The following is a 16,505-nucleotide window of genomic DNA, read 5'->3' as shown; positions in this document are numbered from 1 at the left end:
AAGGGATTATAGAATATGCCAAGCGGCAAGATAGCCACACATTAAAGCTGGTCTAGGTCAAACCTGCCAATATCGACAGATTCCACCGACAGGACAAGGTGAATGGCAGTGCCGGCTGACAGATGGTCGGGAGAGATGTAGATTAGGTATGATTTTGGACTGCTGATATTATTGTTCTCCCTGAACTTAGCGCCCGGCCGATGTGTTAATTGGCAATCCCACGCGTTTGGCCAGCTCACGTGTTTGGGGCGGTAGTCAGTTGAGACTGCAGTCAGCCAAACGATCTTTCGGATGACAGCCATCTGGTGTGTATGGTGTGGTGTGATTATATCATCAGATGAAAAGATCAGGTTATAACCTCCCTAAGGATCCTTGAGGTCCTCCAGGTATTGTGTAGGCGGGGGTCAGGGGTGGGTGAACATCAGTTCAATCATTACAGTTCTGGACCATGATTTTGGAGGAACCGCATGACCAATTGATTAGTATAGTGGACATAAAAGCAGCAACGTTCTCCTCTTTTCCACTTCAAACATGAACTCTTGGCTGAGCCAAGAGCTCAAGTAAACGAGGGGTTAATAAGAAGAGATCTCTTACGTGAACCAACAGCTATTGCACATGCATGTCCAGCTTACGACTACTAAAAAGTGAATTATGCTGTAACTAATATGGAAAATTACTAATTTTTGGTAACTAAAATTGTTAGCCAGATTTGTTGTGCCCCAAGAACTCTATAAAAGGGCTTTCATTCAAGACACTCATCTCTTATTGGTCCCTCTGGAGGAGATGGCACTCTCCTACGTGAAAAGGACACCCCGATAAGGTCAATGACCATCACCCAATGTTTTGATTCTCTCGTGGTGCCGTGGTAGAGCAACTGAAGGCTTACTGCCATGTTCCCAAGAGAAGGACAACATGTCATCACCTGATTTGAGAAATTGCTTACCAGAGAAAGGAATTGGGAGGAAAAAAAAAAAAAAAGTTTGGCATTCTTTAGCACAACTTACCGCGACCTACTGCCTTGATAGGCTCAATTGTAGATTTGGGGCATTTTACCATAGACTTCTCACGTGACAGATGCTTTCTGGTTTGGGATTCTCGTCCCTGACAAACGCCAACGCGACAATCTTACTTAAAACACCAGCTTGTAAGTGCACTTGGAAGTTATTACGACTATTTAGAGTAGACCGCCATGAGCCTGGTAAACAGGGCTGTGGAGTTGGAGTCATGGAGTAGGAGTAGGAGTCGTGGAGTAGGACTAGGAGCCCATTTTTGGTGGAGTCGGAGTCTGTTGTGGAAATTGAGGAGTTGGAGGTTTGGCTTACCAACTCCACAGCCCTGCCTGGTAATGTGTCCCAATATTAACCTTATTTCACGGAGGAATTCTAAATAGTCAGATAAATTCCAGCAGTGATTATAAAAAGCGTGAAGGGGAGAGATCTAATGGGAACAAACCACTTTTTAACTATTAAAACAACGACTATAAAACTTGGGAAATGCTGAATTAAAGAATGAGGAAATATTTAGGCAAGAAAACTCTGGGGGCCGATTTACTAAGCTACAGTCATCAGACTAGGAGGGAGCCCTAGAGGAGAGCCCTGCTCCCCGGTGTCTTTGCTGTATCCTTACTGGTGCATGGTGCCCTATATAGGAAGCAGCTGCTGCAGAACCTCACCCCCAGCCCCCCACCCCCAACTCTTCTCTCACATCTCGACCGGCTCTTACATTAGGTTCTCTCTGAAATGCTATGACGTTACATATTAAACCATTGCTTCAAGGGAGACTATTCCTGATTCAATCTGGAAGCCTGATTATCGTGAAATATTTCACTTAATAGCCAAAACAGATTAAAAATAAATGAATGACTAATAATAATAATGAAATAAAAAAAATCCATATAGAAATATCAATATCATTACAACTCCCACCATGTGTGCTTCTGGCAAACAGAATGAAAGTGAACCTCTTGGTGGATATTCTGCTTTCCTGATTTTGCCTGTGTGTCTGAGGAGGTTGTGGGGAAGGTTGGGGAGAAGGAGATGCTTGGTTTAATGGATTTTGATCATTTGATTCCTCTTTGACGCCTTGAGGTTTCTCTCTCTTTTTCTCTGTGCCGCTGCAAAAATAAAATTTAAAAAAAAAAATAAAATAAAGAAACAAATGAAGTGACAAAAACGGTATTAAGGAAAGACCCTAGATACATGCAGAGTTTAATGGAAAGTGATAAATGGGGTTTCGTATAATCGTGTCTGTGCTATGAGACTACTGAAAAGGCTTCTAGAAAAAGAAATGCAAGTCTTCAGTGTTTAGTGACCAGGCTTTTTTTTTCCCAATACCTAGTAATTTTTTTTTTTTTTTTTGGAAAACTGAAAATCTTGAAGCGGTTGTTGGCATCTTGCTTTTGTTAGTGCAACTTTCTTCATGCACGGGTCTGGCCACATGCTCCTCCATCGGGCCTGCTGCTCTATGGACAGAACTGCAGATCAGTTTTGCAGGGAAAGCATGCAATAACTAGAGAATGTGACTCTTCCCTTTATACGTGAAAGCCGACTTACATGGGTATGTCCATCTCCAAGATCACAATATGGAGCAGGTGTAATATTAGCAAATACCTCCAATTAGAAATGTAGTATAGTTCTCCTGATAACCTATGTAACTTACCTCATGTGCATGGCATTGCAGTTGCTTAGGTATCCATGGTTATGACCACTCATACAGTTGTTACCTGTCGTAACCATGGATACCCTAAGCTACTGCAATGCCCTGCACATGAGGCAAGTTACTTAGGTTATCAGGAGAACTATACTACATTTCTAATTGGAGGTATTTGCTAATATTATTACACCTACTACATATTGGGATAGGATCTTGTATACAGGAGTAACTATCTCCAACAAGTCGATTTCTGATGACACGCTCCAATCCATTTAAAAATGAGGGCAAAGCTCATCAGGCCATTGCTTACATTTTCCAAATAGTCTTACAACATATCATAAGAACTGGTTTTATTATTCAAAAAATTTTTTTACAGTAGAATAAAATGTATTAAACATTCTAATTAATTTCTTACATAAAATTGTACAAAAGTAGACAAAAAAACAAAAAAAATAGTAACACTGATGACTTTGGGCATTTAGGATTTCATCTGTAAGTGCTACATAAAAAAAGAACCACCATAATTATTTTTGGCTTTATTTGGATGGAAGTCATCGATGGGTAAAAAAAAAAAAAAAAAGCATCTAATGTAGGTGCGAACGAAGATTAAGAAAACAATGTAACCTTATTTTTTGCTTTTTTAATCTTTTACGGTCAGTTTAAAACAATTCTTTACTGTCAAGTTATTCTTATTGGACCCTGGGCAGTGTAAAAACAAAAAAACACAATCGTATACTCACCACCTGGATCTGTGTCGCTCCTCCGCACTGTGTCCCCCCGCTTCTGACATCAACGTGCAGCAGGGGACGCCACATAACTGGAGCCAATCAGAGGTCACTGATCACCTGCAGCCTTCACAGGATGGCATGTTAACACTGCGGTCAATCATTGGCTGCAGAAATCAAGTGACAAAACGCCCCCAACTCCTCCCGCTCCGATACCAGGGGACACTGGACAATCAGCGTTATCGTTAGAGTAGGATTTCGGTAGTGACGTTGCACGGTGATGGAGAACCCAGTTAACACCGTGACACCATTTTGTCAATAAGAAAATAATAAAAGCAATTTTAAAGATAAAATAAAAAAAAGTGCAATTTTTTTTTTGCACTCAGCCCCCCCACCACCACCACATCCCACACACTTTTGGGTGCGTTTTTTTAAAAATGCAGAATTGCCCTATGGGTGTTGGCTTTATAAGTTTCCAGCAATTTTTTGTTTTTTCCAAAAAATGATTATACAGGACTGGTAAATCTGATTAAAAGGAAAATAAAAAAAATGGAAAAAAAAAAAAAAAATGGAAAAAAATAATTTACCATTTTCGGATTTTTTTCTCTTTCTCTTTAAATAAACAGAAAAACTGGAGGAAAGGATTGGTGGATAAAAAAAAAAAAAAAAAAAGAAGATATACGAGTACCTTTTAGCTGCTGACGCCACTGTATCTTTCTTAGCAACTGATGTAGAGAGCACTGGTTTTCTGGTTCCAGCACCTCCATTGGCTAAACAAGGTATAGAGTGGGCTTCACGAAGACCGGGCGGACCTAGGGAAAGAAAAGTTGAAAAGAAAAAAAAAAAAAGAAACAAAACATTACTTCCAGGTCAGGTAATTGGATTTTGAGAGCCCTAAAAATTACTTGATGGCATTTAAACTCCTCATTTTTTATATAAACCCCTCCACTTTTTTTTTTTTTTAGCCACGCCTCCAAAAATTCAGTGCTTACATTTAAAGGACATTAATAGAATCTCTATGAACACATTTTAATTAAAGAAAAAACGCATAACATTAACAGAAGGACAAGAGCTTATATGTTACATGATAAACTTTGGGATTATTTGTGGAGATCTCCTTTAAAATTCAAAATATAGGGTCGATTAGTAATTCCTTAGCCTAACCCCACCACGGATATAACCATTCTATGGGTAATTTAATCATTACAGCTCTTGATTTGCCGCCAGTCTTTGATCTACATTGACAATTTCATTATAAAGAGACTTTTGTTCAATCAAGGGAGGAAAAAAAAAAAAAAAAACAAAAAAAAAATCGATTCAGGATCCAAACCAAACATCTCCTGCCAAACAAGGGATAAATCACCTGGAATGGAATGTCTCTTCCACAAGGCACATTGCATCCGTCTGCCAGTGTCACATCATGTGTCAATTACCGGGGTAAACAGTCTGAAAAATGGACGCTTTATCTTTTTGGCCTGAGTGAGCTAGATGAACCAGATGTGAAATGAATAGAAAAGGAGAGCCAGTGTTTGGGGAGCAGGATGGGGGCCAAATTTGTGGGAGATCAAAGAGAATCACATTTATTATTTTAAGTAATGGATTTAAGTGTCAGTTATTAAAAGTAACAAAAAAATAAAATATATATTTTGTATGAAATATTCTATATTAATATATTTAATCTGGGAGCAGTGTAATATATGGCAAGAGCCCAATTCCTGTGATGCGTCACTTGTTAGGGTGTGTGTTGTAGCTTCAATACAATTTGTTTTATTAGCAGGAGATTATCACAGCCTGACTAGGTCTCACATGCAAGCTGGTCTCTGTAACCCCACCCTCACCACTGATAGACAGCTTGTATACAATGTACACAGGAAGCAGCCAATCAAGTGTGAGCGGGGGTATACACAGCCCAGAAGTCTTCGGGCTGCTACATCTACATCAATAAAAACAGGGATTCTATGAAAACTACAGCAAGCAGTCCAGTGTGTGATACATCCATGGAACCAGGTTCTTCTGTGGGACAGCGCGCCGCCGGAAGGGACAGCGCGCCGCCGGAAGGGACAGCGCGCCGCCGGAAGGGACAGCGCGCCGCCGGAAGGGACCCCATAGACATTACGCGGTGGGCCGATCCCTTGACATCAGCAGGTTCGACCAAGTATATGTATGGAGGTCTTTAAAACGGCAGTGAGAATTCCGGGGCTGCAGAATCTTCTGACTGTTATGCGATAATAAAATCTTTGTATTCAGCAATTTCCTCTAACACGTCATCACCACAGACACGGCACGTGGGGAGCGAGGAGCCGAATCTGGTCTGCTGCAGTCACCGCTGCTTACTCCATGTGATGTCTCTACATAAATCATTTTCTCCGCAGTCTGACTTTTTATAGAGTAGATTTCCCATCCAGACATTAGATCCTGGAGGAAATCGGGTCTATTTTGGTTCAGTCCAGGTTTCCTCTTCCTCTCCAGCTCAAACAGGAAAGAAATATTACAGATGCTGACAACCCAAGCTCCCCCACAGATCAGTTGTTACCAGCCCTGGTGGTATCCAGGTATGAAACAGTGAAAGGGTCTGGAGCAGCCCCGGCTGTACACACCCCGCTCACAATCTTTGCAATAGGAGCAGATTTGACATCATTTTGTCTGTGGCTTTTTTTTCCCCCCGAGCTCACTGATTGATTCTCAGTTAACTCGTTCTGCAACCAGCAATAGACATTAAAACAAAGAGGCTATGAAAGGTAAACATTGCAAAATTTTCAATAAAACTAAAATGCAAAACGTATTTGTACCCCTAAATACATGCATTACTAGGAGAAAAAAGTTTTTTTTTTTTTTTTTTTTTTTCCCCCAATTGCTACATTAACTGTATACACTCTGAAAAGCAGGAAGAAAAAAAAACAAAAAAAAAACAAAACACATTCCTCATCAGCCTTAGGAAAGTCTGGTATCCCTTCCCCGTAAACAGTCACTCTTGTCCGCAGACCATGCCAGATGCCGCAGCCCATGGACAGCAGCGGCACGGTGTCTGTGAAAGTTGTGACGGCGGAGCGGTAGTTACCTTTACTCAGCGGGGCTTTTCTGACCGTCGCCACCTGATCCTCGGAGATGGCCAGGCGTCTGAGCACGTCGGCCAGGGCAGCCTTAAGCACCGTGATTTCGTCTTCCTGCTGCTGAACTCGCAGCTCCAGGGCAGACAGGCGATCCTGCACGTCGGAGGTACTGGCCGCAGAGATGCTGTCATCTGTACGGTAAAGAGGAGGAGACACTTTAGTTTTCTTAAAGGGTTTTGCTCTTTTGCATTTTTTTTAAATTTTTTTTATTTTTGGTTAATATTTAATGCTAAAATCAGAGAGAAGGGAAAAAAAATGCAGATTTTACGTAAACATCTGTGCAGGTGAAATTCACAGCAGACGACATCAGGAAACAAATCTTATGTACACGCCTTTCAAATTTTATTATTTTTTTTCCCCTTAATTCAAAGCACGTCCATTTCCGGGGCAGATTTTCACAAATTTCATTGTATAGAAGGCCTGAGGCTGGGTGATCAACGTCAAATGTAACAGCCACTGTGATAAGTATGTATCAGCGGGCACCAGCCGCTAAATGAACACAACGGGACCACCTAATAATGCATACCAATATAAAGAAAACACAAGAGGAAAAAAGTATATGCAAATAGTCAGGGATCACCAAAATCAAACGTTAGTACAAAATCTTATTGAAAAGCCAAACACCATTCATTGAAAAAAAAAAAAAAAAAAGGTTTAAAAATCCCATTAAGGATATACCACACATAGGAGATCCGCAATAAAGCGCATAATACTCAAAACTACAAGCCATTACAAATACATCATACCTTGCAAAAAAAACCAACAAAACTTAAGGTCTATATCAATTGCAATCAGACACAATAAGAGCCGTTCAATATAGTCATGCTGTTATCACTGTACAGAGAGTAAATAAATGGAGGCAGCAAAAAACCCATATAGCTCCAACCTAATATTGCACATATAGGAACCAACTTCAAACAATGGAATAACTGGTCTGAAATGAGAAAGGGGAGGCAAGGCAAATACTTAACCCTAACCAAGGGAGTCACCGCCCTAAGGCAAGCAGTCCGACTGTGTAAGGTGCATGGACCCTCGTGTATCAACACAAAAAATGCGGCGACTCGGACATATTTTTCAAGCATGCCTAAGACACCTAGTTAGCACCCGAGCATGCTCAGATAACACCTTATCCCAGAACGTTCACTCATCACTTATCCGCATCCATCAGTTCATTCCACCATCGTCCATACAGGTACCTCTATATAGCTGCGTACCCTACAGAACACCCCCCAATACGGAGACATCTGTACTCACGCGGCAATAGATTACTATATGGCACGCGACAATCTAGCGACAGCTTTTTATAGCTGCAGCGCGGTCATTACACCGATTACTCATTTACTGCACATCACTATCATTAAACTTTAAAAGTATCTCCTGGCAAGGACGCGCGGCCTCAACCCGACGAGACGACTGAAGGAGAAGAAGGATTTTGCAGGGAATCCAAGAATCTGCTTGGCCACTTAAGACACAGATTAGCAGACGAGACTTGGCGCAGTCAGGACTATTCTTCAGGAGTAGAAGGGGGGGGGGGGGGGGGGATTACGGCTTCGGCGTCCAGACTGGCCTGACTCAACTTCTGCAAGTCACATTAATGCACTCAGATTGTTTTATTATATATTTAGGAAATAACGGAAAACCCGAGGAGAAGGATGGCCGCGCCGTTCGTGCTTGGGTCGGTGGTGGCACGCTACGACCATCACAAATTATAAGGGAGCCACTTTTCATATGACAATGATTAAAGGGGCCGTGATTCAATGGTATATCGTCCAATCAACTACTGGCACCCGCGCCGATAGCGAGAACACGAGTCTCAATGCTCTGAGTAAGTGGGTGGTGGGCATGTGCCACTATGACATCGAGGAGCAGCGCTTGCGCATGCTCACAATGGCTTCAACAAAGGGGACTCCTCTGGATAAAGTAGGGGTCTCAGCTCTATTTGGACTATTTATCAACGCGCATAGAAACTTTATCAATTGTCTGATGGCAGCTGGACAAAGGGGGTTGCCGGGAGTTTTGCAAAAACTCCACTAAGTTCAGGAAAACGCAATAAAATAAAGCATAGGTCACCTTCTAGATGGAAGCCGCCGGTCTATTGCTCCTGCAGTTAATGATTGTGCAGCCGGTTTTGACAACTCTCGGACGCACCCTTTGAACAGTAACTGAACTTGCAAATTCTCATTTTCCGCCATTTTTATCTAGCATTGAACAGGTATTTAACTATGCAAATCGTTTTTTTGTTTTTTTTTCAGTGCTGAATACAGCTGATGGCACAGTGCTGAAAACAGACCAGGTACTGTATATGGAGGACGCCGTAATACCTTACAGGAACGTGAGCACGCTTCTAAGGTGCCTCTCTCGCCACTGCCAGGGTTCGTACTCCCAGTGCACACACAAAACAAGCGGAAGCAGTGGTTTGTGGGAACATTTTTTTTTTTTTTTTTATATTGAAGGCAAAGCACTTAGGCTATGTGCACATGTTGCGGATTCCGCTGCGGGTTTTTCCGCGCGGAAACGCAGGTAAAACTGCAGGTAAAGTGACCTGCGGTTTTCCTGCAGTTTGGTCTGCGGTTTGGTCTGCGGTTTTGCCCTGCGGTTTCACACCTCTACTATGTTAAAGGTGTGAAACCGCCCAAACAATTGACATGCTGCGGTTTGTAAACCGCAGCAAAACCGCGCGGAAAAAGCCGCAACATGAGCACAGCGTTTTTGAAAACCCATAGGCTTTCATTGTACTGCACCATGTCAGCGGAACTGCTGCGTTTCCGCAGGACCAAAACCGCTGCGGAAACGCAGCAGAATCCGCAATGTATGCACATAGCCTTAGGCTATGTGCACACGCTGCAGTTTTTGCTGTGGATCCGCTGCGGTTTTGGCCGCAGCAGTTCTGCAGACAGTGTACAGTACAATGTAAGTCTGTGATTTACAATCTGCTGAGCACACGCTGCGGATTTCTAACTGCAGAAAAGCTGCGATTTTGAGTCCACAGAAAGAAAGGACATGTCAATTCTTTTCTGCGGATTCTGCTGCGGTTTACCATCTGCTCCATTGTAGAGGTGGAAAACCGCAGGCCAATCCGCAGGTCATTTTACCTGCGGTTCCACAGATACAAATCCGCAGACCAATCCGCAGCGTGTGCACATAGCCTTAGTGTGTCGGAGAACCACTAGATCTGTATTTTAGGATGCATTTATTAGAGCAGCTTCCTGGTAAGGAGTGGTTAATAAAAAGGGGTCATTTTGTCCATCTTGATCATAAAACCCAAAAATTGAGCAGCTAGTGAGGTTCTCCGTGCAAAACCCTGCTAAAGCCAAAGGGAGTCTACAAAAGAGTCATCACTCTGAGAGGACTGTCCATGTGTAATGCTTCATTTCGCCTGTGGGAGTGCTGTGGCGGAACTTAGCACTTGCTTTTGGCTTCCCCCACAGATCACAGCTGGTCTTCTCTCTGCAGGTATGAGCAGGACGTTTTTGTGATCATCTTCTCATGGTATCCTCCTTACAAGTAGTGATTGTCCAAAGCAGGCAACCACATCAGCACAATAAGTTCAACTGATGAACTTTATTTCAGCATCGCCCTTTCAGAACCATCTCACCACCCAGCCATACATTTCAAGAAAAAATAAACCAAACTGAAACGCTCACGACTTCCCGAGAGGTCTCTGACTAGGTCACTGGGGCTGGAAAAGGTTCAGTCAAGATATAAGAGTTCTTTAGATGGTGGAAAATGTCTTCCTCACAGAAAGCCATTCATGTAGCTTGTGCTGCAGCTGTACTAACCACCGACGCGACTTGCGTATTCCACGCTGGAGGATTTAGCCAAGCTGCCAAAGTAAAGAGAACCTTTACGGGTGAAGACAAAGTATATAGAGGAATTATCTTCGCATAGTCCCAATTAGAGGAGCGCAGCTGCAGATTTTCAGCCTAGGTATGTTAATAATATAATGCATGTGTATTTAACACCAAATTAAAAATCTACAGAGCTTCTGCGTGGAGAAAACGGAATGGGAACTTCAGCCGAGCTGCCAGGCTACAAGGTGCACGTGTTGGAAAAAGATCGATTAATGCAAATACAGGCATCAAAAAACATGAGAAATGCAGAATGGGAACTAAGTCAGATTAGTGAGGGGATGAGACACCGGGCAGCCCCCCGATCAGCTGTTAGCAGGTCCTGGACGTTTATGGCGTTGGGACAATATGGCGCCATACATGTAGTTGCAGTTCTATGGTACTGAAATAGGTTAGATCTCGTGACCCCCATCACATGGTAGATCACAGATCACTTGCTAACTTTACTGGGGTCTTTTCGGGAGTCACAGCCCCCTTTATTTGACGGTACCTGCTGTCTACACCCCATCTTCCACTTCGTGAAGGTACGACCCGCTACCTCCTGGAAGTGTCCGGAGACTTGCTAACTCTTCCGGGAGTACAGGAGGAGATCTGCCCTTTTTCGCGAGAGTTGAGTTGGTAAGGTCACATCATCCCTTTCTTGTGAGTGGGTACAACTGGAAAGTTTAATCTGGGTACCCTACAATCCAGTCTACAGTAATCTGTGCACCTCTGGCATAAAGGTTTACCTACAGAGTTTCACGGGAAGATAAGGTTGCTTAATTATTAAAATTAATAAAAAAGACCCGAAAAAAATCCAGCAAGCTCGACCTATAATTGTAGCATGTTCCGGTGACGCAGAGGAAGCCAGCATACAACCATATCTAACCCATCTGCCAATCCAAAAGGTTTAGGGTGGGGAAAGATTTCCAGCAACACCAGTGCAGCAATAGGGTCAGACATGAATCGCACTCGCGAAGGGATAGTCTGAGATGCCGTCTCCTGTGTAGGAACAACTCTTCACACTACAACTAGGTGCAAACTAATGCACCAGGGCTGCGGAGTCATGGAAATTGAGGAGTCGGAGGTTTGGCTTACCGACTCCACAGCCCCGGTATGCACGACAGTCGCACTCCACACAACACAACGGAAAGTGAAACGTTTTCACAAACATGACGTGGCATGCGCTAAGAGCAGCCATCTAAACTCAAGTTATCTAGTCGTTTTTATCATATTTAAGTCAAATCCACCAGCTTATTGATTGACAGGAGGTGTAGTGGTGAGACTCCAATAATCAGACGCCATTAACCATCCTGTACATGTCTAGTGCTGAAAAATCCATTAAAGCGTTATTGCCACAATCACATTTTTCTCAAAGCACAGTACGTGTATACCCATTGTTAATATACAGATTAACCCAAAGGTTTTCTTATACCTTTGCCTTTTTTTCACCTTTTTACCTCTCCAGCTTAACACAACTAAAAAAGGAGTGGATTAATGTAGTTAAAACTACATTTCTTAGCAGCACCTTGCCTCTCCTCCATGCTGCAGGCCCCTGCTCCTCTCCCGTGCTCCTAACCCCAAGTTATTAAACTAACCTAAATGTAGAATTTACCTTATTCTTCTTGAAACTGTCTGCTCCTTTACAGTACCCTGCCTTACCGATTTTATCTTCTGCCATCTTCATACATAAAAGTTAAGGAGCAAGAAAAAGCTCAGTGGGTCCAAATTCATGGACTCCATTGACAGGTTTTAAAAGGGAATCCATCTATATTGTCTACCCCTAAACAGGCACAACGGCGGCAACCAAGATAATAAAGCAGCTTCGCTTGTATCCAGAGCTGGCTTATGATTGAAGTATCTTGGCCTGTGGGACTTCAATTAAGCACAAGGTGTCCGGGACCACCCACATGACTCTTCAAGGATAAGCAACATACACTGCTTTCTTCCCTGCACCGTAAAGGATAAAATTAAGCTATAGTTTAGACATGGGCATAGTAATAAACCTATTACCGCTGTGTAAAATGCCAGGGTGCCGATTTGGGGACAAATCATAGCTTGCCTGCAGTCCTATGTAAAGACATACTGTTGGTTATAGTTTCTAGAGTTGCATATACGAGGAATAATCTCCACGAAGAAGACGTCTCCATAATGTAAACACGTTCTGCTTTCTCACAGGTATGGATATCATGGATATATCGGGGGGCCTCCGACCACAGAGCTTGTGCAGACTCCAATCATTCTTTTCTCAGAGTCCCACACATAATAAACTATTTGAAGTTTTCCAGCAAAAGAATGTAACAAAGGAAGGTGCGAGGAGCAGACAAGCCCCGACACTTACTGGCATTCTCCTCTCCCAGCAGGCCTGGTTGTGATGAGTTTGTGCATCAGCCTGCATGAGTAATGAGCCAGGTACGGCTTTATTTAGGTGCTTTTCAAACAACCGGAGATCCTGGGAAGTGAAGGCTTAATAGATGATACATATATCAATGACATGAAGGATGGCGCTGCTAGAAAGCAGCTCACTGCACAGCGCATGCGCGGTATGCTACTTTTACAAGTAGAGGTATGCATCAACTGAACGAAAATATACGTATTAAAAAAAAGATGCAAAATGGATTTTGGCAACGGTCAAATTTTAAACACATTGGATGTTGGTGCTACAATATATAGAAATGGTTATGAGAACACAATGGCAGCAACGCATTCATGTTTCTCCATTATCACAAGAAGATTCTCCCATATACATATATTATATCTATGCACACGATAAATGCCCAATCCACCACCAGGAGTGAATGCCACTTAGTGAATAATAATATCAGCTGGTCCAACTGATGGCCTATAAAAAGTTGTCTCATTACCAAGGTGCCGCCTCAAGACATTTGCAACCTTATTGTTGCAAAACCTACAGAAGGCATTGGTTACAGAAGAATTTCTAAACTTCTGAAGGCTCCAGTGAGCACTGTTGGGATCATAATCGGGAAGTCCTGCATTGAGCAGGGGGTTGGATACAATGACCCTGGGGGTCCCTCCCAATTCTAGCACTCTGTGATTCTAAGTGAAAGAAAACAGTTTCGCCATAGAAAGGCCACAACCAGGTGCTCCCCCCACAAGTTTCATACAGGAGTGAAAAGAATTACTGTTTCAAAGAAAACAATAAGGAATGCACTCAACCTCCATGGCCAGCAGGCACGCTCACCACGCAAGACTCCATTTCTGAATAAAAAGCATATTCAAGCGCGTTAAAGTTTGCTCAACAACATTCTTGATAATAATCCGCTGCCATCTACCAGCATGATGAAGATGAAATGATGGAGGACAACTCAGAAAGACTATGATCCCAAACACACAACCAAGGAAACTCTGAACTGGTTTCAGAGAAAGAAAATAATATTAGTAGAATGGTCCCAGCCAATCACCTGACCTAAATACTATAGAAAATTTATGGAGGGAACTAAAGCTCAGTTCATAGAAGGAGCCCACTGGACCTTAAGGATTAGCAGAGTGGTTGTGTGGAAGAATGGTCTAAAATCACACCTGAGCAATGCCTGCGACTAGTTTCTCCACACAGGTGATTTCTTGAAGCTGTCATCACCAACAAAAGCTTTTGTATGAAAGTATTAAATAAATTTCAGTAAACATGTTCTATACTTTTTCCTGTTATTTCTCATTATTACACAACTTAATTTATGGATATCTATGGTTTGATTTCTTTGCCTGTGTGGATTGGATGGGTTGTTACAGACACTTGGTGACAATTTCATGTCAATAGCACCCTTTAGAAATACATTTACTTACCGGGTGAAATTATTGAACGGGTCACCAATTTTCTATTTATGTATGCATGTAGCCATCTCTCCCTCTCTATACATATATACATACACACACAAGGTCAAAATTGTTGGTACCTCTCGTTTAATGACAGAAAAACCCACAATGGTGACAGAAATAACTTTAATGTGACAAACATAATAAATCAGAAATCTAGATCTGTACCATCGACAGATAATGTAGGTGGCGGACATGGAGAAATCCTACCAATGGCTGGAGAAAGTTGGACTCCAAGACAGTACAGAGGCACCAATCATAGCAGCACAAGAGCAAGCCCTAAGTACCAGATCCGTAGAAACAGGAATCTACCACACAAGACAAGACACAAGGTGCAGACTATGCAAAGAAACTGTCCAACACATTCATGTAGGATTCAAAATGAAAGCAGGAACAGCATATACCGAACGCCACAACCAAGTCGCGGGAATTGTACACAGGAACATCTGCACAGCATATGGGCTAAGTCCAGGTGGGAGACCCCAGAAAAAGTGGTGGAGAATGAAAGCGCTAAAATCCTGTGGAATTTCACGATCCAGACGGATAAGCAGGTGTTGGCTAACCAACCAGACATTGTGATAGTAGACAAGGACCAGAAGACAGCAATGATAATAGATGTGGCAGTGCCAAGTGACAAACATCAGAAAGAAGGAATATGAGAAGCTGGAGAAATACCAGGGCCTCAAAGGAGAACTGGAGAAGATGTGGAAGGTGAAGGCAACAGTGAATCCAGTGGTGATAGGAGCACTTGGAGCAGTGACGCCCTAAGTTGGGAAAATGGCTAAAACAGATCCCAGGAGCAACATCTGAGCGCTCTGTCCAGAAAAGTGCAATGCTGGGAACAACTAAGATACTGCACAGATCCCTCAAACTGCCAGGCCTCTGGTAGAGGATCCAAGAATGAGAAAGGACAATAAGGACCACCCCCAGTTGAGGGTGAGAAGGCGCCCTAATCTCACAAGTCAGCAAAGGCTTTCACCATGCGACATTGGGTCCATATACAAGAAGTGGCCAGATTACTGGAGACCTACTTCCATCTGCAGCACAGGAGGCTTTAGAGAACATCTGGTGATCCCTGAAGGGAGCCGTGATAATTTCTCACCATCATTAGGGCCAGACACACTTTCACAGCGCCCCCCCCCCAGCCTCCAGAGAGTATGGACAGCTGGAAAAACAAGCCAGGACAGGACCAAGGCACCAACTGTAATGGCCAGCGAAGGCTAAGCAAGCAGACACCATCTGAGGTGCACAGACCTCTACACAAGCCGGCCGTATCGGAGAAACAAGTGCGGCCTTATAAAATCGTAGTTCCCCCTTAAAATGGAAAATATCGCTATACAGGGTCGAGTCAAGTTTTACCATTTAATTCTGAAAAATTATTTTTTGGTGCAAGTGTAAAGCGACACTGGTTAGGCAGAAAAAAAGAAATGCAACTGTTCCTAATCCCCACAAGTTAAAATGGCTTTTGCTGCACATACCAGTATGTCCAGGCACTAGCCAAATCCTTGTGCTTCGACTGGGCAGTTCCTCATCAGCAGGATTCTATCAGCACTATAGGAGCTGGAACGCTTCCATATTTTCCAGCATGATAAAAACGGATAACAGGTGGACCTCCATTGACGATGCCTTTCCACGGCACATACTACTCTGTTTTAGTCAGTCCAATTCACTTTACATAAAAGCAGTACTGGGTATATTGGGTCAGACTCCTCAACAGCAGTGGTGCACCCGAGAACAAACACGGAGCTTGAAATCACTTATCTAGTGATTGATCGCCCCTAGCAATCAGACATTTATCCTGGCATTAAAAGGCGTCATAATTCTAGTCTTAGGAAAATGTTATTAAAGATGTTTTCCAGGAACAGCGATTGGTCGCAGCGGTCAAGTGCGCAGTAGTCGAGACGTCACCACTGCAGCCTGTCAACCAGGACCAAGAAACAGTGGGGAGGAGGAGTAACAATAGAGATCATTATAAAATTTAAGAGCACTAACATCCGCGCCTTCATATTGACACGACGATGTGTGAAGGAGGACATTAAATTAACGCTGCGTCTTCGGAATTACATCATCTATTTGGGAGTCGAATCATAAGCAATTAGCCAATTCTCACCATTTACCGAAAGTCCCTCCATTAGCAAGTGTGAAGAACTCCGCTAAACGACTGGCAGCCCCAAAAAAAAAAAAAAAGAAAAGCTCATGCGGGGATGTAATATTTAACACTCAGCGTTTAATGAAGGCCTGAAACCAAGTCAGCCATTTACTCAAAAACCTAGGTAAAATGAAAAAAAAAAAAAAAAAATGAAAAATACTGCTGACTGAAGCACATTTCTCTTGGCTTAGTGCCGGGAGCGTGCTGTGAT

The 16,505-nt window shown here is 42.9% G+C and overlaps 1 protein-coding gene across 6 annotated transcripts in view; it reads right to left on the bottom strand.

The window, feature by feature from the left end:
- EML4 (EMAP like 4) overlaps positions 1-16,505 on the bottom strand; it is a 154,321-nt gene that overhangs the window by 51,274 nt on the left and 86,542 nt on the right. For 4 of the 6 annotated variants that reach the window (XM_073553443.1, XM_073553444.1, XM_073553446.1 and 1 more), the window contains exons 2-4: positions 6,436-6,618; positions 4,066-4,189; positions 1,961-2,113 (exon numbers count right to left, since the gene is read on the bottom strand). In XM_073553443.1, coding sequence (XP_073409544.1) covers positions 1,961-2,113; positions 4,066-4,189; positions 6,436-6,618 — 460 coding nt within the window. The remainder of the gene's footprint in view (positions 1-1,960; positions 2,114-4,065; positions 4,190-6,435; positions 6,619-16,505) is intronic. The other 2 variants (XM_073553447.1, XM_073553448.1) reach the window with 1 other exon arrangement.

This window comes from Dendrobates tinctorius, unplaced genomic scaffold (assembly GCF_039654945.1).
Source record: "Dendrobates tinctorius isolate UK_male_01 unplaced genomic scaffold, ASM3965494v1 ptg000201l, whole genome shotgun sequence".
NCBI lineage: Eukaryota > Metazoa > Chordata > Amphibia > Anura > Dendrobatidae > Dendrobates > Dendrobates tinctorius.
This window is presented reverse-complemented; position numbering and strand designations above follow the sequence as displayed.